Source organism: Vipera berus, assembly GCF_964194415.1.
Source record: "Vipera berus genome assembly, chromosome: 2".
Lineage (NCBI taxonomy): Eukaryota > Metazoa > Chordata > Lepidosauria > Squamata > Viperidae > Vipera > Vipera berus.
Genome location: NC_138203.1, coordinates 242,361,911 through 242,385,851, shown reverse-complemented (window position 1 = coordinate 242,385,851; position 23,941 = coordinate 242,361,911). Strand labels below are relative to the sequence as shown.

Genomic DNA, 23,941 nt, shown 5'->3' with positions numbered 1-23,941 from the left:
ACCAGACTCTTCAATTCTTATGCCTTGGTTTCAGAAACAAGACTTTTGCCCTCTTGTACAGGAAAGGATACCACTGTTTCTTCAAAATAATAATTTCAGTAAAACAGTAAAACAGAGTTAGTCAAATAATATCATACTTTGAATCACTGAGATGTTGAGGTGGCTGTTGATCAAGTAAATCAGACAAAGATTTGCTTCCTGCAATGCAAGAGGACATAATAATAAATAACACAGAATTTTTTTTCCCTTTTACATCCATTCCAAGATAATATAAGTTGTTTAAGCGACTGCATACTGTTCAGGAATTGAATCTTGCAAATACAGTTCATTGTGTTTAACCAATGGTATGCTGACTGACAATTCCAGAATAGTAGACAGCCAGAAATAATTATCCATGCAAAATGGTGCTGAAACATATTTTAGGTCCAGAAGATACTGGTTGCACAGGCTGAAGCCTCCTTAATTCAGAGGTATGACAAGGAGAAGGTAGAGCACAATTGGATTTGTAAGATTTTGTTGTTATAGAAAATTACAGTAAAAGTCATATTAGTTTCTAGGTTGCTTCTCTGTTTGATTAGTTTCCATCCATTACTTCTTGCCCTGCCTTCAGGTGCTTTGGAGAATAGCTTGACTCTCTTCTTTGTGGCAACCCCTGAGATATTGGAATACTGCTATCATGTCCTTCTTTTTATTCAACTAGACATACCCAAGCAACCATTCTTTATATGTTTTAGCCTCCATTCCCCTAATCATCTTTCTTGCTCTTCTCTGTACTCTTTGTAGAGTCTCAACATCTTTTTTACATCATGGTGACCAAAACTGGATGCAGTATTCTAAGTGTGGCCTTACCGAGGTGTTGTAAATTGGCATTAACACTTTATGTGATCTTGATTCTATTTGTCTGTTAATGCAGCTTAGCACTGTGTTGGCTTTTTTGGGAGCTGCAGCACACTGCTGACTCATATTTAAGTGATTGTCCACTAGGACTCCAAGATCCCTCTCACAGTTACTACTATGGAGTAAGGTACCCCTTATACTGTACCTGTGCATTTGGTTTTTCTTGCCTAAATGTAGCACCTTACTTTTTTCACCATTTAATTTCATTTTGTTAGATAGTGCCCAATGTGTCATCTGCAAATTTGATGACTTCTTATTGTTATTTACTACTAGTAGTAGTAGTAGTAGTAGTAGTAGTAAAAGAAGAAAAAGAAGAAAAGAAAGGACAGTAGAGTTGATTTAGTGGATAAGTCAAGTGTGTGTAAAAATTTTTACCTACCATTCTTTCCTGAACTTTGTTTTTCATCTATCGATCCATTTTTAATCAGTTCATAAGGAGGTGCAGAAGCTCCTTCAAAAAGAGATGAATGACTAGACGTCTCTACAACAGAGAAAGGTATTATAGAAAGAAACACAAGTAAAATCCTTCCCACTTGTTCTTGATGAGCAGCCATGGAATGAGGCAACTGATCATATATGCTGAACACAAGCCATTTAGAGCTCTGAAAGTTATCACGAATATATTGAAAGTTCTAGGAAATAAACTGACAGTCAGTGAAAGCACTGATCTATCTATGTAATGTAGCATCATCCCATAACCAAGCATATACAAAAATTCTGCTACAACATTCTGAACAGAGAAAATTTTCAAAAGTACTTTTAAGACAGCCCCAAACAGAGAGCAATATGATTATTCAGCAGGTATATAATAGGTATGTGTTTCCATAGTCAAAACTATTTCTTTCAAAAATGGACATAGCAAATATACCAATCTAATCTGGACTTAGCTACCCATAGGCCGGCTACAGCCTGGTCCTTACCTAAAATGTGTTCAGTCCCAGATTCAGAATCCTTTCTCCTTACAACAGGAATCTCCTCCATCTTAACTGAATTAAAACATAACTTAGTATTCCAAGTTTTACCAGCTCCAGCACCAGTTCAAGACATCAACAATTTCTGAATAACAGATGAAAACAACAAGTCTATATATATACTATCTTTATTTTATTTCATAGAAATCTTTCCAAACTTCCAGAAGTGCAGAAGAAAAATAGCCATGCTATTCTGCAAACTATGATACTCACGTACCTAATCTTCCAATTAGGCTAGGGAAGACAACTCATCTCATTTCATCTCATTTTAGGCCATCTCATGAACAAGATATCCCATCACATCAAATATGTGACACCCTGTTTCAGATTTTATGGTGGTCATTGTTACAAGGAGAAAGACAGTGCAAATAATAGCAGTAGTTCTTCTACTTTCTTTATTTTAATTCCCAGAGAAACTTTCAGCCTTTATCTGCTGTCTGCCTTTTGTTTTTGTACGGCCAACCTAGCAGCACTCTGACACACTAAACGCCACTCCTGAATTTAGCTCTAAGCAATTCATAAGCAAAAGAAGGTTGAATTTAAGCTCTCTCCTCAGATATCTAGCATGCCTGCTGTATTCTAAGCATTCTAAGTACCCTCTACGGTGTATGGAATATTCCACGTATACTCTTCCTGTAAAGGAATCTGAAGCTCAAATAACACCAGTAAATTTGCTATTGCTAAATCAAAATGTTTTGAAAGGCCAAGGGAAGAGCAAATATGTAAACCTAATGCCACCACCTTCTTTTGACATTGGAAGTTGCAACATTTGCATAAGAGGACTGCATTAGAGAAACTTTCTGAATTATATATGTGAAGTTACACCTTGTAGTTGTAGCAGAGAATAAGTCTGAGCAAGAGGAACAAACCTGCAATTGTTTGAAGTGTATTGTGCAACAAAGCAAGAATGTTGTCCTGTGAGACTTGGCATAATACTAAGGCTTTTGTACAGAAATATCTTTAAAAGATTTCATCTCATTGTCAGAAGGATCAAACCTTATTCATCTATTCATTTCCAAGCCGAGAATTTAATAAAAATCACCACACAATCAGTGGAGAGTCAAAAGAAATATGTTTATTCAATCAAAAGTTGCAATTGCTCTATCATCATAAATTCTTCTTCCTGTGCAATCCTTCCTTCTTTTCATATTTTGCTAAAATAGAAGTTTCCTTATCTTAGAGTTACAGGAAACTTCCTTATTTATTCTGAAACAGATGCCTCTTCATGTAGACCTAAAACAATGGGGATTTTGTCTTTCCTATACACATGTTTTTCTATACATAAGATATAAGTTTTCCTTTATGTGAGTTTTGCTACGTGGTGTACTCATTTGTTTATATTGGCAGGAACCAGCATTACTGTCTTCTCTTTACAATATTTCCTTATTGTAAAAATGTAAGAAAAATATCCCAGCTTCCCCATAGACAGTTGCTAAATTCTGTGAGAGTTTCATACATGCAATTTAATCTAGTTGAGTAGAAGCAGCCAACAGATATTACAAGATTTTCGGTTATAAGAATGTACTATACTCGATTTACAACAGGAAATATGTTTGAAATCTCTCACTTTTACTTTTGAATTAACTGTTGTGCATCAATACTTCAGGAAATTGGAGTTTATTTCACTTTTTATAGTTACATAAAGAAAAAGAAGCGTACAAATTAAATTAGTTTGATCATCCATGTAGGAGAAAAAAGAAGGTACTTTCTAAATTGCTACATAAGTCCAAGCAACTTCAAACAGCCAAATAAAAAAGTGAGGCTACCCCTTGCTTGAAAAGAAGAAAAATCTAAATTCTGGAGCCTGCTATATTAGGATAATAACAGTAGGAGAATATTTCAAACATTCACAATCGTGGATGGAAAATTATCTCCCCAAATAGCATCTTTGGAGACAGAAATAAATTATAACTGTGGTGGCTTATGAATTAGGACTAGATGAGTAGCAAAAATATTCACACACATTAATTCCACTGTTACTTTTCCTTAAACAATTAAAGATGGATCAATTAAATGTCAATCTTTTAAAAATACAATTCCTATGATTTAGGACTCCTTAGCTAATCAGTTGCCAGAATATACTTGTGGATGTAGGTATCTTCTTCAGATGGTATGGTTCAGTAATTATTTATTCATGACCAAAAAAGGCCCAAATACCTGATTACAAATATAATCTGGTATTTGGTATTAAATAAAATTTGGTATTAAATAAAACAGTTTAGAAATAGCATATTTGATAAATATTACATAAAACACTCAAAACTTCAAATTATTGATGTGCTACATTGCTTTTATACCCATTTTATGGCCATTGTAAAAATCTGGCTGTTGCATCTGAAATTTCAGGATTATCATCTTTAAATCAAATCTCAATGTATTCTGAAGTATCTCTTCTTGATTTAATTTTAAAATAGGCCCAATAACATTCTGCCAAAGATTTATAAAATCCATAATACAATAAAATATGACCCACTGTCCCCATTACAGGGGGAAAATGTTTCAGATATGGCAGTTTTTAAAAATATACCATAAAGCATATTTGATAGCAATACATTTAATCTGACTTTCCAAAAGACTAGTATATATTTACTTAAATATATACTATTAAGATATTTAGAGAGCTGCAAAGAATATCTGTAATTAATTCTAAAAATTACAGCTGAGCACAGAACTTTGCCATTAATTTCTGTACTGAATTATTCCATAATATTTGTTTAATACAATATCAAGACTTCTATTTCCCACATTCATTAATTTTACCATTAGCCTTCACTTTATGGGATAGAGAACAATGATAAAGTAAGGCTGACTTTATTAGTTTGGCCGATAAATCTCATGATAAATCTGCAATGAAAGTACGGATCCTTGTTGTTATTCTTGATGGTTGTTGATCCTAAAAAGAGCCTCAGGATTTTTCCTCTTTATTTCTGTTTCTAGAGGAAATGAGAAAAATGCTACAATTTTTGACCACTGACATTAAGTAGCATTAGGAGGTTCTGGAGACTAGTTTTGCAGTGACATACGGTCTATTGGGTATTGGATTTGGTTCAAAAATAACAGATACTGTAAAATGGCAACTTAATACATAGGTTTAAGGCTGTTGATTGAATAAGGTGTTTAGTTATTTCCATCATTGCTTATTACACATAGCCATAAAGTGTGTTCAGCTGGATCCAGAAAATTGCATTTTCCTCTACACTGAATAATTCTACATTAAAGGATGCTCTAATGAGTCCTTTTCTGAGAAAAAAATCATTGGAACCAGAAGATCGAATTAATTATACATCAAAAGTTAACACTGGCAAGCGTCCAGTGGCTAATCAGATGAGAACAGATTTCCTGGATGCAATTCATTTATGTTCTAGGACTGATGTTGGCCCTGACATTATCTTGGTCACTCTGTTGGATGATATTGCCAGGAGAGAATTAGGGAACTATAAACTTATTGATTCTCCTGAATCTCTGAGCAGTTTTCAAAACTATCGATAATAGCATCCTTCTGGAGAAGATGTCTAAATTAGGTGCAGGCAAAACAGTCTGTTTGTGATTCTTCCCATAATTAGATAGCCATCTCCAGAAACTGACACTGGGAAGTGTTTTTCTGTATGGATTTGCAAGGTTTCCCTTTATTATCACCATTGTTCAACATCTCAGAGAAGAGGCTTCTCTGAGACTCTGGAAAGAATTCAGAGAAAAGCAATAAGAAGGATTAGGGGGCTGAAGGCTAAACATACATATGAATAAGAGTTACAGGAATTAGGTATGTCTAGTCTAGTGAAAAGAAGATCTAGAGGAGACATCATAGTAGTGTTCCAATATTTGAGGGGCTCCTACAAAGATGAGGAGATCAAACTATTTTTCAAAGCACCAAGAGGCAAGACAAGAAACAGCGGATGGAAACTAACCAAGGAGACAAGCAACCTAGAACTAAGAAGAAATTTCAGGAATAGCTTGCCTTCAGAAGTTGTGGGTGTTCTGTCACTGGGGGCTTTCAAACAGAGACTGGACAATCATTTGTCTGAAATGTTATAGGATCTCTTGCTCAAGCAGAGGATTGGACTAGAAGATCTCCAAGGTCCCTTCCAACTCTATTATTCTACGCTGAGCTTGTCGATCAGAAGGTCGGCAGTTTGGCGGGTCGAATCCCGAGTGCCGCATAGCAGAGTGAGCACCTGTTACTTGTCCCAGCTTCTGCCAACCTAGCAGTTCGAAAGCACGTAAAAAATGCAAGTAGAAAAATAGGGACCACTACAGTGGGAAGGTAACAGCGCTCCGTGCGCCTTTGGCGTCTAGTCATGCCGGCCACATGACCATGGAGACATCCTCGGACAAGCGCTGGCTCTTCGGCTTTGAAACGGAGATGAGCACCGGCCCCTAGAGTCGGAAACGACTAGCACGCATGTGCGGGGGAACCTTTACCTTTACCTTACAGTAGTGGCCAAAATTGTGGAAACCTTTTGGGAAAAGTGTACATTTGAGGTTTAATGGCTAATAACACCACTTTTGTTTGGAGTAGTATCATAAAATTATATATCAATTGAAAGATAATTTAATCAAGAATGTAATGCAATAAAGTTAGTTCAATTATCTATATTCTATGAAAGGTATAGCCAAATAACCAGAAAAAGGAAGCACAACTTGCTTAGGTTGATATTAGGTAGCTTTCCTTCATCTGATTGGAGCCAATGAGCATGAGTGTTTAGAGAGCCAATCAGGTGTCATCTTGTTTTAATAATGAGCCAATCAGATCACAGTAGGATTCAGTTACTGATGTCATGTATTGAAGCTGAGAGGAGGACATTTGTCAGTGTGTTATGTGATTGCTATCAAGTTGGTTGGGGTTTTTTGTGTTCTTTCATTTAGTGAGCTTGTAAAACGTAATAAAATTAAAGTAATGGTGCAAAGAGTTGACTGGTTGCCCAGAAAGCGCTGTAAAATAGTATTATTAAGTGAACAAGGCTACAGCTATAAAGAAATTGGGAGAAAAATTGGTGGAAACTTAACCAACGGTGGCATTTTTACTGTACACTTTTCCAAAAAGGCTTCCACAACTTCCATTACTGTATATGAAACTACTGAGTGTGATCATTCAGAATGTTAGAATAAAATGTTAGCAGTTTGCTGATGATACCAGCACTATCTCTGCTTTTCATCAGATCCAGGTAATGCATTGCTGAATCAGTGCCTGGCTATGGAAGTGGAGGGCCAAATTGAAGTTCAGTCCAGGCAAGACTGGGACAGACCAGACCAGACAAGACAGAAGTGTTGTTATGAATAGTTTACCTGTCAACTGAGCAGTGTTTAACCTGTTCTGGATGGGATTGTGATCCTCTACAAGATCAAGATGTTTCTAGAGCCATTTTCGACACTGGAGACACCAAATCTTCTGTCATATGAAGTACCTTTTACTAGATTAATTTGATACAGTAAGATACAGCTTTGATAGAGCCTGGCAATATCCATGCCCTGGTAACTTCTTGTATAAATGATTGAAATACATGTGGGCTGTTCTTGGAGGTAATTCAGAATCTTCAATCAGTACAAACTGCTGTAGCAAGAGGACAGGCAGAAACTGGGTTGATATCACTGTATTACACTGGCTTATTATAATTTTTTCTGATTATGAATTGAGTTCAGGATGCTAGTTTTAACTCTACAACCCTTAACAATTAGAGATCAAATTGTATCTAAAATAATTTCTGTTCCTACCATCTTTGGGGTATCTGCAAAGTATCTCCAGTAATGGATCTTTCTTACTGAAGTCACTGTCTTCATACTTCACTATCATTGCCTTCTCACTTACCTACTTCTTCAACTATCTAAACTGTACAGATCCAATCAAGCAGCCAGCAATATGAGTATTCTGGCCCTTGACTTGAACACAGCTTTAATATCTGAATCCCAGCTTGAAGCTAGCTGCTCCTGTATTACCATACCTTGTGCAGTCTTTGGGGTGAGGTGACTGTCACTTCCATAGCTCACACAGCTTTTGTCTCTGGAAGAAGAAAAAGAAAGAATGCCCTGTAACTTTTTCTTTCTTGAAAAACAAGAAGTTAAAAAAAAATCATGAACAAAAGTAGCAACTTGATCTTCTCTAAAGCCAAGAGATGGCTAGACTGATTATGCATTATGGGGAGGTTCTGTTACTTTGACAATGGATTCCTCTGGTACACAAATAAGGAAACATGGATTTTTCCATAGTAAAACAAACAGTACTGCACAGCATTGCTTTTTCAAATCTCTGGAATTTCTCAAATAGTGTTAATTCAATCTTCAAACAATGAAGGCAATTTCTCTATATCAGCCTGTGCATATACACTACAAAACTATGTGGTCCATATCCTGCAAATTGCTGTACACTTGTGGAAGAAGGCACTCATGGCCTCTAATGCAGAGGTTTCAAAATTAGCAGTTCTTGAGAGTGGGTTTAGGACAATGATACATCACTCTGATTCTCTGCAATCTGATTATATCTAGCTAAGTTCCTGGCACACTAGTGGAAGAGTAAGGTAAAGGTAAAGGTTCCCTCGCACATGCATGCTACTCATTTCCAACTCTAGGGGCCAGTGCTCATCTCTGTTTCAAAGCCGAAGAGCCAGCGCTTGTCCAAGGACGTCTCTGTGGTCATGTGGCCAGCATGACTAGATGCCAAAGGTGCACGGAACGCTGTTACCTTTCCACCATGGTGGTCCCTATTTTTCTACTTGCATTTTTATGTGCTTTCAAACTGCTAGGTTGGCAAAAGCTGGGACGAGTAACAGGCGCTCACTCTGTTACGCGGCACTTGGGATTCAACCCACCAAACTGTCAACCATTTGATCGACAAGCTCATAATAACGGATCAGCTTCTCACTTTCTCAGCCTATCCTGTATCACTGATTTATAGAAACAAGAAACGAGGGTATGAGAGAAATTAGATTTTTGGTGCTTTGAGTTCATAAAAAGCAGAATGATATACTTGTTATCTATCTATCTATCTATCTATCTATCTATCTATCTATCTATCTATCTATCATCTATCTATCATCTATCTATTGCATCTATCTATGTATCTCTCTATCTTTCTATTATCTGTCTATTGTCTATCATCTATCTATCTAATTGTTAAGACTGCCCAACTCCAGAAAAACATGTGGCTTAACCCTCCATAAGATAGGCTTAAGATACAGAATCTTGACAGACTTGAACATTGGGCGCTATCTAACAAAATGAAAAAAGTAAGGTTCTACATTTAGGCAAGAAAAACCAAATGCACAGGTATAGTATAGGTGGTATCTTGCTCAACCGTAGTAACTGTGAGAGGGATCTTGGAGTCCTAGTGGACAATCACTTAAATATGAGCCAGCAGTGTGCTGCAGCTGCCAAAAAAGCTAACACAGTGCTAGGCTGCATTAACAGAGCGATAGAATCAAGATCACGTGAAGTGTTAATAACACTTTACAATGCCTTAGTAAGGCCACACCTGGAATACATCACCATGATGTAAAAAAGATGTTGAGACTCTAGAAAGAGTACAGAGAAGAGCAACAAAGATGATTGTTAGACAAGAGCTTAAAACTCCATTAATTCATTCTAAGCACGGTCACTGAAAGGGATGCTAGTTGTTGGTGTTGTTACCCTGCAAAGAGTATTGAGGCCAAGAAAGGTGGATTTACTTAGTACTGCTGACTTGGAACATCCTTAGGCACAATAAAAGAAATTAAAATGTACATTGCTGTGCACAATCATTTCCTTTGCCAAAACCATCATTGTCAGTTTGGACAGTTCAGATAATCAGGCATAAAAAGCAATTACATTGATGAAACTGTGCAGCTATTGCAGAATGGCAACTACCCATGAAAACAAAAAACTATCTTCTCTTTTCTGGGATATAGTCCAGTCTCCTTTTTAAAGTTTGAATATAATTGCAGACATGAAATTAAAGCTGAAAAATTAGAGTAGCAAAATTATTTACCTTCTGTAGAGATATCTTCTAAAGGAATTATTTTATGAAAATACTTTTGAGGCTCATATGCTGAAAATGACATTGCAACATAGCTGCATTGTTCTACTAAGAATAAAAGCACACCCAGCTGGTGACTGGCATTAATTCCTCACATGGGGGGAGGGGGAGAATGTAAAAACTACTATGTTATTCCATTTAAAACTATCCAAATCTATTATCCCTAATCTACATTATTTCAAGTCTCTGTTTCAACCTATTCTACATCTACTACTTACTTACTGCTACTACTTACTAAGAGACAAAAGACAGAGACAGAGGCTGATAGAAATCATGCTGATATACCTGATTTACTCAATCAAACAAAAGTATTTTAAAGACAGCTTACCCAATAAGCAAGTATTTCTCCATGGCTGTTTGCCAGGGATGGGTTAGGTCAAAGGAGAGAAAAAAAAATCCTTGCTTTTAAAAAGCCTCTGTCCAAGACTAAGGAAGTAGATTTATCCAAATGAAACGTGGAAGGACCCAGATTCATGAGCTGTCTATTTTATTGCTACATACTGCTTAAAATGGTCTTCCCTCCTGTAGTTTTTCAACAGGACATTGATTGTGTAACAGTAATTCTGAATTGCACAAGGTTTTTCTTAACTGACAGCAACTCTATACATTCTGGAGCAAAGTTCAGCCATCCTCCATTTAATAATATGTTTTTTATTTGGACTTGGAGATGTTTTCTGTTTGTTTGTTTGTTTGTTTGTTTGTTTGTTTGTTTGTTTTTCCTCACAAAGAACAGGGACAGTTTGCATCACAAAAGACAGGAAGTAAAAAAGGTAAGTGGTTATTTAAAGAAATGTCAGTGTGATTGCTGCATTGTTCACTCTTTTTTATTAAACGGAAATACAACTTTGAAACATTGTGGCTTCACAGACACATTTTGGTAGCCTTCTTCACAACAATTTGCCATTACCTTTTTCTGGGATGGCTTGTCTTTTCCACTTCCTACAGTCTCAACATTTCCTGGTGGTCTTCTGTCCACAGATTAGCTAGGCACAACTCAGTTTAACTTTTTGATATCAGGGACATGAACAACATCCTTAGAACAGGGATGAATTAGACAGGAGAAAATTTGGAAGGATAGGTAGACTCTTTCAGCTGACAAAAGGCTCTTAAGAAATCAATTCCTTTATTTGCATAAAAATGTAATAATCATTAATTCATTTATTAAACTTAAATTTAGACTCATAACCGCTCCTAAAACTTTGGAGCAGTCTACAAGAAATCCTGGAATCCTAGTCATTTGTCTTCACCTCACATAGTTTTCTTCACATATTAGTACCGGTATAATAAATTAAGTTCTTTACATTAACAAAAAAAAAACAAAAAATATGTGTAGTTTAATGAAGAAAAGGGTGAGGGGTGACATGATAGCAGTGTGCCAATATCTCCAGGGTTGCCACAAAGAAGAGGGAGTCAAGCTATTCTCCAAAGCACCTGAAAGCAGGACAAGAAGCAGCAAATGGAAACTAGTCAAGGAGAGAAGCAACCTAGAACTAAGGAGAAACTTCCTGACAATTAGAACAACTAACCAGTGGAACAACCTGCCTCCAGAAGCTGTGAATGCTCCAACACTGGAGGTTTTTAAGAAGAGACTGGACAGCCATTTCCCTGAAATGGTATAGGGTTTCCTGCCTGAGCAGGGGGTTGGACTAGATGACCTCCAAGGTCCCTTCCAACTTTATTATTATTATTATTATTATTATTATTATTATTATTATTATTATTATTATTATTATTATTATTAATCCACTTGCACTGTTTTATTTTATTTATTTTTATTTATTTTATTAAATTTATATACCGCCCTTTCCCGAAGGACTCAGGGTGGTTTACAGGGCATTTAAAACAACCAATACAAAAAATATTATTATTATTATTATTATTATTATTATTATTATTATTATTATTATTATTATTATTATTATTATTATCATCATCATCATCATCATCATTATTATTATTATTATTATTATTATTATTATTATTATTATTATTATTATTATTATTATTATTATTATTATTATTATTGAGTCATAAAATACTCCCAGGAATTAAGAACATTTTGTTCTGCCGAAGAAACTTTCACTCTTGCCTAAACTGCTCAAATCATGGAGCAGTTATCCTACATCACCCAATCCTTGCATTTCCAATTTTCTCATACTGCATGTGACCCAGTGCTTGTGGTCTCATATGACATCCAATATGTGTGATTTGTTTAATGATGAAAAAAAAACATCACTTTCACCAACTCATTGAAATCATTGAAATTTGATTTGAAAATGGTTGTCTTAAAGCTCATTGACAGAACAGAGCCTGAGTTTTAATATGACACTTATGGGTACTTTCCTTCAACCCCTGTAGATTCATCATGATGCTGTAATTTACTTTGTGGAAGCACCTGGGAGAGGGTTGATCCACCAGGGTCATTGATAAGTTGCAAAAACATCCTGAAACCAAGCTTGATTTAAGAACTTTTTACCTTTTTTGTAAAAATAAGAAGTTACCAATGTGTAATTTTTTTTAAAAAAATGGTAAGCTTCCATGTTGCAAATCAAAGAAATATGCTGTAAGAAGACAGAACACACACACACACACACACACACACCAGAAAGAAATATTTTGGGGGATATTAAAAAGGCAGAATATTACCGGTATATTTCCCCAAAGGAATAATGGAGAAAATCTTAAAAGGCAGAAACTTCTCCGTCTCCCCCAGCCAGAAACTCAGCAGGCCAGATCTGTAGAAATGCAGATTTGATAATCCCATTCAGAAAAACTGAGGCACCATTCGTGAGCAAATACTATATCTGCAGAAACCCATTCAAGACAGGATCTTTCAAAATCCCTTGGGCCAAGATTTGATAGCTAACAACAGCAGAGTGATAGGATTAGAACCAACAACCGTCACCCAAAAATCCAACATAGGACATAGTCATCATTCCCAGCCCCAAGGAAGCAGGACATGACCTTTAGGACATAATAGGATTAACCCACCACCATTAGAATACCAGCACACTGAACCTCAGGTCAAAGTTCATGCCACAGGAACAGGAACAACTCCAAACACAAAAGCCCAAGAAGACATAAAAACCCACCACTCCCAGCTCCATGTGTCAGCCACCCCAGAAACACATGCTGTGTCACTGAAGTTTCTGCCAATTCAGTAAAGAAACCTCTTTCTAAACAGCCTCCATTTTGTTTATTCCCAGCTTTGACTGGAACCTAAAGATTTTTCTTTCAACAATACTTAAGCAATATCTGTACTTCTAACATTGTCTCTGAGCTCCTGTTATACTATAGAGGTATTCCTAGAAAATAAAATAAGGATAGCTATAGTTTGGGATTTGTTTCAAAGTCCACTTGCACAGGTAGAAGATAAAGGATGATAAAGGGAGACACCCTAAAGGAGAACATGGAGAATGTCCAGAAGATTTATGTTTTAATGAATGGAATGAAGTATGCATCCATGCATGCATGCATAGATTATGTTTGGCATGCCTCAGTGGCAAGCATTTTGAGACTGTGCCCTTAACATGCTCTCAAAATTTGCCACTTAAAAAGACTGGGGACTTCTGCAATACACTATTGCTTGTTTTTACAACAACAGCAATAACAACAACAATAATAATAAAGAAAAGAAAGCACACACAGTTGCCTTTCAGAACATCTAGAATCTAGATAAATGCAGGAAGGCTGGTCAGAGACAAGAAGAGGGTAGAAGGAGCAGCACTTTCTAGAACATGTTTCTTATGGAAGGTAAAATGTCTTGTAAAGGTTTGACTGAACTTAGCTTCTGCTCATTATATTTGCACCACTGGGTGGCAATGTGAAACCAGCAAATGGGGAAAACACAGAAGTGAAAGAAATGTTGTCAAAAGGAGCAAACATTTTATATGTGTGTGTACTTCCATTTGAAGATGATATTATCCAGCAGTCAAGTGGAGAGTTGGATACATTGCACATTTCGACCAAATTGCACCAAATTAATGTTGCACATAAAAGGATTGAAACCAGAACAACCATAGCCAATTCCTTTGGGACTGTCTATGCTAATTACGTACATTATTGTTTCAAGTGGCTCTGGAAAGTTCTGTGAACTTTTGACAGAGAGATAGCTTGTACTCAGCCAGATAGCTTGTAGGAAGCTTACAGCCGTACTGCAGGCAGAAAACTATCAGTCATTAATTTATTCATTTGTTTATCTATTTTAAAGGTTTGCATTGCCACCCATCTTGTGAAACACAACTCTAAATGGCTAATAGCAATAGCAAAAACAAAAACAAGAAAAAAGACAAGAAAAACCCAGTGCCAATCTACAGCAACTATCTACCCGTTTGTTGATATCAGACACTAATGCCAGGATTCATTGACATTAGGCTGGGGTTTTTTTTCTCCTGCTTTACATCTTTAGCCCCCTCTAATGGCCAGTTTCTAAATCCCTTATCTTTTATTATGACTTGCAGTTGCCAGCATAAGCAAAATAAGTATGTTTCTAATAAAAAGTTGTGGTTTTTATGCTAATAAAAAGTACAGTAAAAAGTCAATATTCCAAATTTATTTGGACCCTTAATAACTTTCTTAGGTCAAAATCTTATTTACTTTGTACTGTTTATTTCAAATTCTTTAAGTTGTTAAGCCTTTAATTTTTCTTTTGCTCAGAGTTGAAAATAAACTCACCTGAGGAAGATTTCTCAAGCCTATCATCCTGAAGGTCTCTAATAGCTTTAGAATAGTTAACAGGCAATTGCTGAAACTGATTAAAAAGTGAGGTTTGTAAACTGAGTGTCCTTTAAAAGGCTACGCCCAGGGTCTTCAAACTTGGTCCTTTCATGACTTGTGGACTTCAACTCCCAGAATTCCTCAGCCAGTGTTCCTGGCTGAGGAATTCTGGGAGTTGAAGTCCACAAGTCATAAAAGGACCAAGTTTGAAGACCGCCAGGATATGCCATAGCTGTGATCAAGATGTGTAAACTCATCATCTCCCATCACTCCAACCCACAGAAAACTCCTACGGTCTTCTAACATTGAGCAGTCATTGGAACAATGTGGGTGGTTTCCAGTCCTCTCCTTATCTGGAGAAGTGAACCAGTCTATTCAACAGGATCTTGATCCTTGCCATGGTTGTCATTTTGTCAGTTCACCATATCGCCCTCAGAAGCCGAAGCTCTATCTGTTTTATATGTATGTTTTATCTCTGTTTCCATAAAGCCCTGTTATTTGTCCTTTACATATAACTGTAAAATGGAAGTAGTTGTTGTTTCACTTAATACATACAAAATAAATGAAATATTGTGTTTGTAAGATGATCAGAGATTTAAGGAGGGACAGTGTATTCCCAAAAAAACCCCAGTCATGTGTTCAGTCATCTGCTTAGCTTCCAGCTGGACAGCCAGTTATGCATAAAGAGATGCAAACCCAAGGGCCACCAGTACAGGTAGTCTTTGATTAAACCATTCATTTAGCAATGATTTGAAGCTACCACAACCCTGAAGAAAATTGACTTACAACCGGTCCTTTGAACAATTGCAGCATCCCAGATCATCATCTGTGAACTTCCAGCCAGCTTGCAACAAGCAAAGTCAATGGAGAAAGTTGGATTCTCTTAGCCAGGGGTCCTCAAAACTGGCCACTTTAAGAGTTGTGGACTTCAACTCCCAGAATTCCCCAGGCTCTTAGCAATTGCATGAGTCACTTCACAACTACATGATTCACTAACAACAACTGCAGCAATTTACTTAACAATCATGGCAAAAAAAGGTGTAATATCAGGTGCAACTCACGTAACATCCACCTTTTTACATTTCTTGTGTTGGGTGAGGAGAGCACATCTTTCTTCTTCTGTCCTGGCTGCTTTTTACAGAGGCACAATGGAGAGTGTTTTAACAAATTGCATCACTGTTTGGTTTGGTGGTAGCAGTACCTCAGATAGAAGGGCCATACAGAGATGGAAAGGGCAGCTGAAAAGATTATAGCAAGCTTGCTTCCTGTTATTCAGGACAGTGCTTATAAGCACTAATAGAGCTCAAAGCATTGTTAGAGATACCACACCCACTTCACAGTCTGTTTCTGTTCCTCCCTCTGGGAGGAGGTTTTGAAGTATTTATAGCAGAATTAGTAGATTCTGTAACAGCTTTGTTCTTTATGCCATCTGTCTTGTAAATTGGTAGGATTCTTTTTTTTTTTGGTGCCATGTATACATTTTAACTAGACTGTGATGTTTCTTTGTGTCATATGTGTGTGTGTGTGGGTATATGCATAATGGTATGGGTTTTTTTAGATCTGAATGTAATGAAATATCATTTTAATGTATGCTGAATAGTGTACATATAAAGTGACAATAAAGTTTTTATTCTATTTCTCTATTCTATTCTGTTCTGTTCTGTTCTATTCTACCTTGTTTAGCAACAGAAATTCTGGTCCCAGTTGTGATCCTAAGTTGAGGACCATCTGTACTGAGTGGTTTTACCCATTAAAAAAGGTCCTGTTGAAATGTTGGTACATGCAACATTTAGCTAACTAGCCTGTTAGCATTTTATCTATCATGAATCTGTCTAGCCAGAAAGATCATGCCAGACAAATCTTATTGTATTCTTTGACCAAGTGACAAAATTAGTGGACCAGGGGAATGCTGTGGATATAATTTACTTGGATTACAGTAAGGCATTTGATAAAGTAGATCACAATCTACTACTTGATAAGATAGAAAAATGTGGGTTAGACAGCATCACCATCAGATGGATCCAAAGTTGGTTGACTGGCCTTACTCAGCATGTCGTCCTCAATAGAACTACATTTACATGGAGGGAAGTGTGTAGTGGGGTGCCCCAGGGTTCTGTTCTAGGCCAAGTGCTCTTCAACATCTTCATCAAAGATTTGGACAAGGGGTTAGATGGGGAACTCATCAAATTTGCAGAGAACACCAAGCTGGCAGGAGATAGGCTTAAGATATAGGAAGATCTGGACAGACTTGAACACTGGGAGCTATCTAACGAAATGAAATTCAATGGTGAAGAAAGAAATGGTGAAGGCAAGAAAAACCAAATGTACAGGTATAGTATAGGTGGTACCTTGCTCAATAGAAGTAACTGTGAGAGGGATTTGGAGTCCTAGTGGACAATCACTTAAATGTGAGCTAGCAGTGTGCTGCAGCTGCCAAAAAAGCCAACATTGTGCTGGGCTGTATTAACAGAGGGATAGAATCAAGATCATGTGAAGTGTTAATAACACTTTACGATGCCTTGGTAAGGCCACTCTTTGAATAGTGCATCCAGTTTTGGTCACCATGATGTAGGAAAGATGTTGAGATTCTAGAAGGAGTAGAGAGAAGAGCAACAAAGATGATTAGGGGACTAGAGACTAAAACATATAAGGAATGGTTGCTGAATTTGGGTATGTCTAGTTTAATGAAAAGAAGGACTAAGGGTGACATGATAGCAATATTACAATATCTCAGGGGTTGCCACCAAGAAGAGAGAGTCAAGCTATTCTCCAAAGCACCTGAAGGCAGGACAAGAAGCAACTTTATGGAAACTAGTCAAGGAGAGAAGCAACCTAGAACTAAGGAGAAACTTCCTGACAGTTAGAACAATTAACCAGTGGAACAACCTGCCTCCAGAAGCTGTGAATGCTCCAACACTGGAAGTTTTTAAGAAGAGACTGGACATCCATTTGTCTGAAATGGTATAGGGTTTCCTGCCTGAGCAGGAGATTGGACTAGATGACCTCCAAGTTCCCTTCCAACATTATTGTTATTGTTATTGTTAATTATCTGATAAGAGAGAGAGTCCTTCTGAAATTGCTTTTTGTCTCATACGCGGCAGAAGGGCTTTTCTTTGGAATTTGTGACTGCTTTTTTTTTCTTTTGGAAAAGTAATTAAAATTTTCTTTCTAGTCATGGGTTAAATCGTATTATTTTCACTTGCTTGTTTTATCTTTCTCTACTTTTAATTGCTTGAAAATGGAAGCTGCCTTGAATGCAAAGTTTGAACAGCAAAGAGATATAGATAAAAGAATGCAATAAGGCTGTGCATGGGACATTTAACTTAAAAATGCATATTTGGAGGGCAATCCCTGAGAAATCTTCAGAGTAAGATGTAACTAACTTGGGAATATGCATTATAAATTTGTTTTATAATAAGGGAATTTCAAAATGACCCCAACTAGATTCTGTCCCTGTGTCTTTTAGGTATTTTATTTTAAACCTAATTTTAATTGTAAAAGAGCTTACCATCTCAAAATTTTAGGCAGAAATAATTTGAAAGTTTTTATTAAAAAGAAGAACACAAGCAGAAGATGTATTATCTATATTTGCTGAAAAGCTGCATGCATGGAATGGAAAACACTACAGTCATATTCAAGGAGAACCTTTTCAAACAGAAATGGAAATTCCTGAAAACATGCTGCACTTTAGATTACCAATTTTATTTTGAGTGTTTTGTTTTGCTACTTTCCTCTGCATTCACCTGCCTCACTGTTTCCATTATAGCTGGAAACTGAGCTTCAGATTGTTTCAAAAGACATTCCAGGTGGCTTAAGCTGCTGAGCTATGGAACTACAATGTGGGGAAAAAAGCTACCAAAATATATTTCTTGCAGAATGAAAACAAAAGATAAATATTCTTACTATATAGAGACAAATATAATAGCTGAACCCTAGAATATGTGATACCCTAATCAAGAAGGAGGGGTTTTTTGTGTTTGGTTTACTGTTAAGGGTATAGCATATTGGATGGGCATTGAAGCTGGTTCTGGGGATGCTGACTGACCCCAAATTAAAGCTAATAGAGGGGGGAAAGAACAGCTCAGAGTCTGGCCAAAGCTGTGCTTTTACTCAAGATTATCTTTTGGAGATGAAAGCTAAAGTGTTGCATATGCCCACTGTTTCATAGGAAAGTAACACTACTTTCATTAAGTCATAAAATGGCACACAAATCAATAGGCTAGAAAGCCTTTGAAAAATATATTCAGTAACTTTGTGCAGGAATTATTGTTCTAAAAAAAAGGAAATCAACATCGTCAGAAGGAGGAAACTGGCAGTACAAAGAATATAAATGCACACATTTATATGTGCATTTATATGTATAAATGTTCATATTTGTATATGCATACAAAGGCTGCACACATGTACAAACAGAGAGAGAGATATTTTCAGCACCTGTCTTTCCCATCAGGCACAAGAGATCCCATTATGAAACCCAGTTTTTATAACAGTGCCACTAACTTCACAATCAAAGACCAACCTAGATACAATTACAAACAACCATCAACAAGCAACAATCCCATGGGCTCTGCTATACTTTCTGAACCCCGTGCCTAGTGACATGGGCAGATTTGAACCAAATCTCCAAGGCCTTATGAAAAGTCAACAGGTCACCGTGATACAAAAAAGATGTTAATCCTCTAGAAAGAGTTCAGAAAAGAGCAACAAAGATGATTAGGGGATTGGAGGCTAAACTGTACAATGAACAATTGCGGGAACTAGGTATGTCTAGTCTAACAAAGAGAAGGACTAAGGGTGATATGATAGCAGTCTTCCAATATTTGAGGAGCTGCCACAGAGAAGAGGGGTTGACCTATTCAATCTTGGACCTTAGGGCAAGGCAAAAAATAACTGATGGAAGATTATCAAAGAGAGAAGCAATAAGGAGCAATTTCCTGATGGTGAGAACAATTAATCAGGGGAACCACTTGCCTCCAGAAGTTGTGGGTTCTCCATCACTGGAGGTTTTCAAGAAGAGATTGGATAGCCATTTGTCTAGAATAGTATAGGCTCTCCTGCTTGAGCAGGGGGTTGATCTAGGAGGCTTCCATGGTTCTTTCCCACTCTGTTATTCTGTTATTCTATTAATCTCTAACCCTAACCCTAACCCTAACCCTAATCTCCAAGGAAATTATGTTAGAAAAATATGTGACGCAACAGAAAAGGCTCTTGTTATTTTATGATATGTGTGTTGTCAAGATACTGTGCTGTCTTTTCTGAACCTGGTGACTGCTTTCCCTACAATTGAATAAAATATTGAACAGATGGATTTATCATCTCATTTGCAGTCATGATTCTACTTACTCTTCTATTTATTGACAAGCCCTGGATGAATTTAGTTCATAAATCTTCATCTCTCTCTATATATATACCAGCAGTTGCTTGCCACTTACTGAATAAAAGCTTATTTGGCTGAAATGGCAATGGCATTAAGCAGATAAGAGAGGTAAGAGAAAAGTAAATTGTTCGAAGTCCCATTCTGTTGAACAGCGTATTTACATTTAATTGTCTAATCTACTTTATTCCTCCAACTGAGGATAGCACCTAACACCAAAGCAAACTCAGTATTTTCACTATTAAAACAACTTTGTTAACACAACAAAGTAAATATCAAACAGATATCACAACCACTTACAGCATTAAAACTAAATGTCCTCAGCTCACTTCAAAGCTTCCCTTCCCTACTTGCTTTGATTCCAATGAAAATCAGTTCTTGTCATGCCAAAAAGCCAGATTCGATGTATTTAATCAGAACAGAGTATGACTTATTCTGTGAAATATTTTTTTCTTTTTTGGAACACAAAAAAAGCCCTGGGAGAAGGTAGGTCTCTCACCCCAAGAACATATAAATGTTCTGCAAATAAAAATCCCTGGCAGGCAAAAGAGAAATATCCCAAGTCCTTCAAGGATAGGTACTCCCACATTGCCTTAGTTGCTGTTTTTCCAAGTTGTCAGGGCAGTGATAGGTGGCTAGGCATTTGGCTCTTTTGGATCCAGAAACAATGAACACACACCATTGAATAAAAGGATTTTAGGCTCAAGCATATTCAGTAAACAAAAGAAGGTTAGTTCAGAATGGATTCAAAACTTCTAAACTTTTCTTAATATGAAGGACAAATATGCCACCAAACTCCTCAAAATAACAATGGTTTTCCCCATTGTCACTACAGTTGCTCTTGTTTGTGCCTACATCTGTTGGTTAATCTGTTCTTTTTTTGCTCCTTACTGGATTTATGACATAATGTAATATCTGTATTTCTCTGCTTTGAGAACAAAGGGAAGGTAGACTGTATTTTTTTTCCTTATCTATCTGCTCAGATTTTAAAGTTTCCATCCAAGTTCATTTTTCCAGATGCTGCATTAGATGACTTACAAGGAGTAAATAACAAGCCAAACCTTTTCACAATGTAATTGCTACATTTATAAAATATTCTCCTCTAAGAGGCTGATCTGGAAACCTGAATTATGGTCTTTCCTATGCTTTCCTAACTAATTCTTTTTCCCAGAGATTCTTATTACTTATTGTTTTATTACCTTATTGCTGTTAACACTCTCATACTAACTGTGGTTGTTGGACAGTTAAGCAGTATAATAGCAAAGAAATAAAAGAATAGACTGGCATACAGTATAAGAAATAGTCTGTAATATAAAACAATACTCATTTTATCTGTGATACAGCCTGAACACATATTTTATTTATTTAGCTCAAAAATAGTAGTGATTATATATTATACTTACCTCTGGAGACATTTTCTGTACCATGGAATAGAAAAGCAGAAGGTTTTAGGTTGTCAATCATGTTATAATGAGAAATTACAATTCCATCCCAAAAAGAATCTGTAGTAGCAAAAGAAGAAGCAATGAAAAAAGTGATTTTTCCTTCTTTCTCACTTGCTACAAGTTGGGAAATATTCTCTCTTGGCTCTGCCAATCCAGTTGGAAACCCATCTCAGCACTCTGAAACTGAGCTCAGCACATATTTTGGGATTAACCTTACTTTGACTTTCTGAATGATTGGAGCTGCAGGTTGACATATCCCAACAAAGAATGAATGATTTTCAGGCCATCACTTACAGGCATCAATCTTGAGAGCTTCTGAGATGTTATGAATGCTATTCTGTCTCTGCTACAGCCTTCTTTTCTGTGAACTGCCTAATTTTCTACCATTGTGTCCCACAGCACCACCCTGTTTCTAACTGTCCCTGCAACTAGAATAAGATATTGTCAGCAAGCTAAAATACTGGAACAATCCAATTTGGGTAATGATGATAAAAGTCATTTCTAGAAGAATCCAAGTTTGCAATCACCTGCCAATTCCCCAGAAAATCCAAAACTGCATTGGACATAAGGACTATCAAGGATCAACTTTCCAATTCCTGCCTAGAAGAGTCAACACATTTCCCATATTCCATGTCCAGCTTCACAATCCACCCAAGCCAGTAATTAGGAAACTCTTCTCAAGAAGTGCCCAATTTACTAACTAGCCATCCCAAACTTTTGGTATCCCAGAAAAATCTAATGATAAGAGGGAGCAAAATATACTAGCCTACAAGGGTAACTCAAAGAACACTTTTCAATCCATTGACATTCAGTGACATGTTAAACTTGGCATCCCAAAAAGGCAAACAGAAAAGCAAGATTTTTCCTTCTTAAACATTTTTTGAAAAATTTAATTTTAACATTTAGATAGGATACTTGCTGCATTGGTTCAGCACAATTTGCCTCCTTGCTGAACAATTTAGAAACTTGTTCTGTCTTTCTTTCCCTCCCGGCTAGCATTGCCTTAAAAGATGACACATTTTGTAAAATTCTTGAAGATATCCATCAAATCTTGTAAACTTACTATATCTGTCTTCGAATTTGGAATTTACCATTCAAACTGAATCAAGATCATTTCTTGTTGCTATATAAGAGATGGACAAATATGAAGAGTTTGATAAAAAGGGAGCCCATGAGCAGATTGTTCTTAAATCCATGGTTCACCCATACAATGTGCCATCTTGATGTGGCTACAGTGTCCCTGAAACCTGGAATGCTAGGGTGATTTGGGGCTGATGGAATCCTAAAGAATTTTCAGTCAAATCTTTGAGAATGCTAAAGTTTGGATATTGATAAAAAGATGTGCTGTCCAGATGCTGATTTGTTGTGATAACTACTTACTGCTCTTGTCATCAAAACACCTCAATGTATGTCAAGCCAAGCTACAACCCAAACACACACTTACAGTAGATATGCTTTTAAGCAAGGACATATTCAATGAGGTTCACATATCAATTCATGTGATACTGATCGTAGCTATTCAAAACTCAGTTATGCTCATGTTTAATGGAATTTATTCATATTTAGGGATGAATTTGCTGAAACACCACATTCTTCTCCAGACTGGTGTCCCCTAGATGCATTGAACTATAATTCACAAAAATTCCTAGGTGGCATGACCAATGGCAATGTTATGTGCTTAAGTAAAGTCTCTTCAGTCTTGCTGTATAATGTTTCCTGGTTTACTATTCTGACCCAGTTTGTTTGCTTACAATGAAACAGCCTTTTTCTAGCACCAGCTTTGTCCTATGAGTTTTGTTTAAGTAAATATGCAAAGAATAGAAAAATATGCACAAGTAAACTTAGCTGGGTTACAGCAAATGCCCCAGCATTCCAGCGGACCGAAGTTTTCAGAAGCTCTGTAGAAACAGAGCTTTCTGCTTCACTTCTGTATAATGCTGATATTTGTAATAGCCTAGGCATTCTTAAACAGGCTTTTAACTATCTAAAGAATATTGGATAAGTCAAAGATTAATAAGTGGTTTCATACTACATTAATTCCAGATTATATCAATTCATCTAATTTCAGTCATTTATTCATAGTGCTGCTTTCTGTTGTTTCTAATAAACCAAGATTTTCTTTCAAATGGAGATAAATCTTTTGAAGTAAACCCTGGTTTGGGGGCAATCCAGTGCCTGTTCATTCATATACCGTATGTGATTTTTTTTGTTTCTCCTGAAGACACTAGTTTGATTTCACAAATGTCTATAGGAGAATAAAGCCATTTAAGCAACTAACAAGGATGCTTACCTAGACTGCAAAACATAAAATGACTTCACGGGATTGCAGAGTTGTAAAGGTGATTTGGATTACTTAGGCATCAAGTTTCACCCCCTCTTTGTGCAGAGATTCAGAGTAAACCATTGGTTACCCATCTTTTGCTTGAACACATTCAATGAAGGATAGCTCATTGTCATGCCTGCTGTTTGACTGCCCTCAGGTTTCCTAATATTTAATTGGAATTTGACTTCTAAATGAGAATATCTGTGGGTCAGG

At 36.7% G+C, this 23,941-nt stretch overlaps 1 protein-coding gene across 8 annotated transcripts in view; it reads right to left on the bottom strand.

Annotated features, from left to right (window-relative positions):
- LOC308664344 (protein SSUH2 homolog) overlaps nucleotides 1–23,941 on the bottom strand; it is a 48,278-nt gene that overhangs the window by 19,958 nt on the left and 4,379 nt on the right. For 2 of the 8 annotated variants that reach the window (XM_081321513.1, XM_081321514.1), the window contains exons 2-5: nucleotides 7,805–7,863; nucleotides 1,818–1,883; nucleotides 1,277–1,378; nucleotides 138–198 (exon numbers count right to left, since the gene is read on the bottom strand). In XM_081321513.1, the coding sequence (XP_081177639.1) occupies nucleotides 138–198; nucleotides 1,277–1,378; nucleotides 1,818–1,883; nucleotides 7,805–7,863 (288 nt within the window). Of the gene's footprint in view, nucleotides 1–137; nucleotides 199–1,276; nucleotides 1,379–1,817; nucleotides 1,954–2,085; nucleotides 2,455–7,804; nucleotides 7,864–10,198; nucleotides 10,386–10,777; nucleotides 11,411–23,941 lie in introns of those variants that run through there. The other 6 variants (XM_081321517.1, XM_081321515.1, XM_081321520.1 and 3 more) reach the window with 6 other exon arrangements.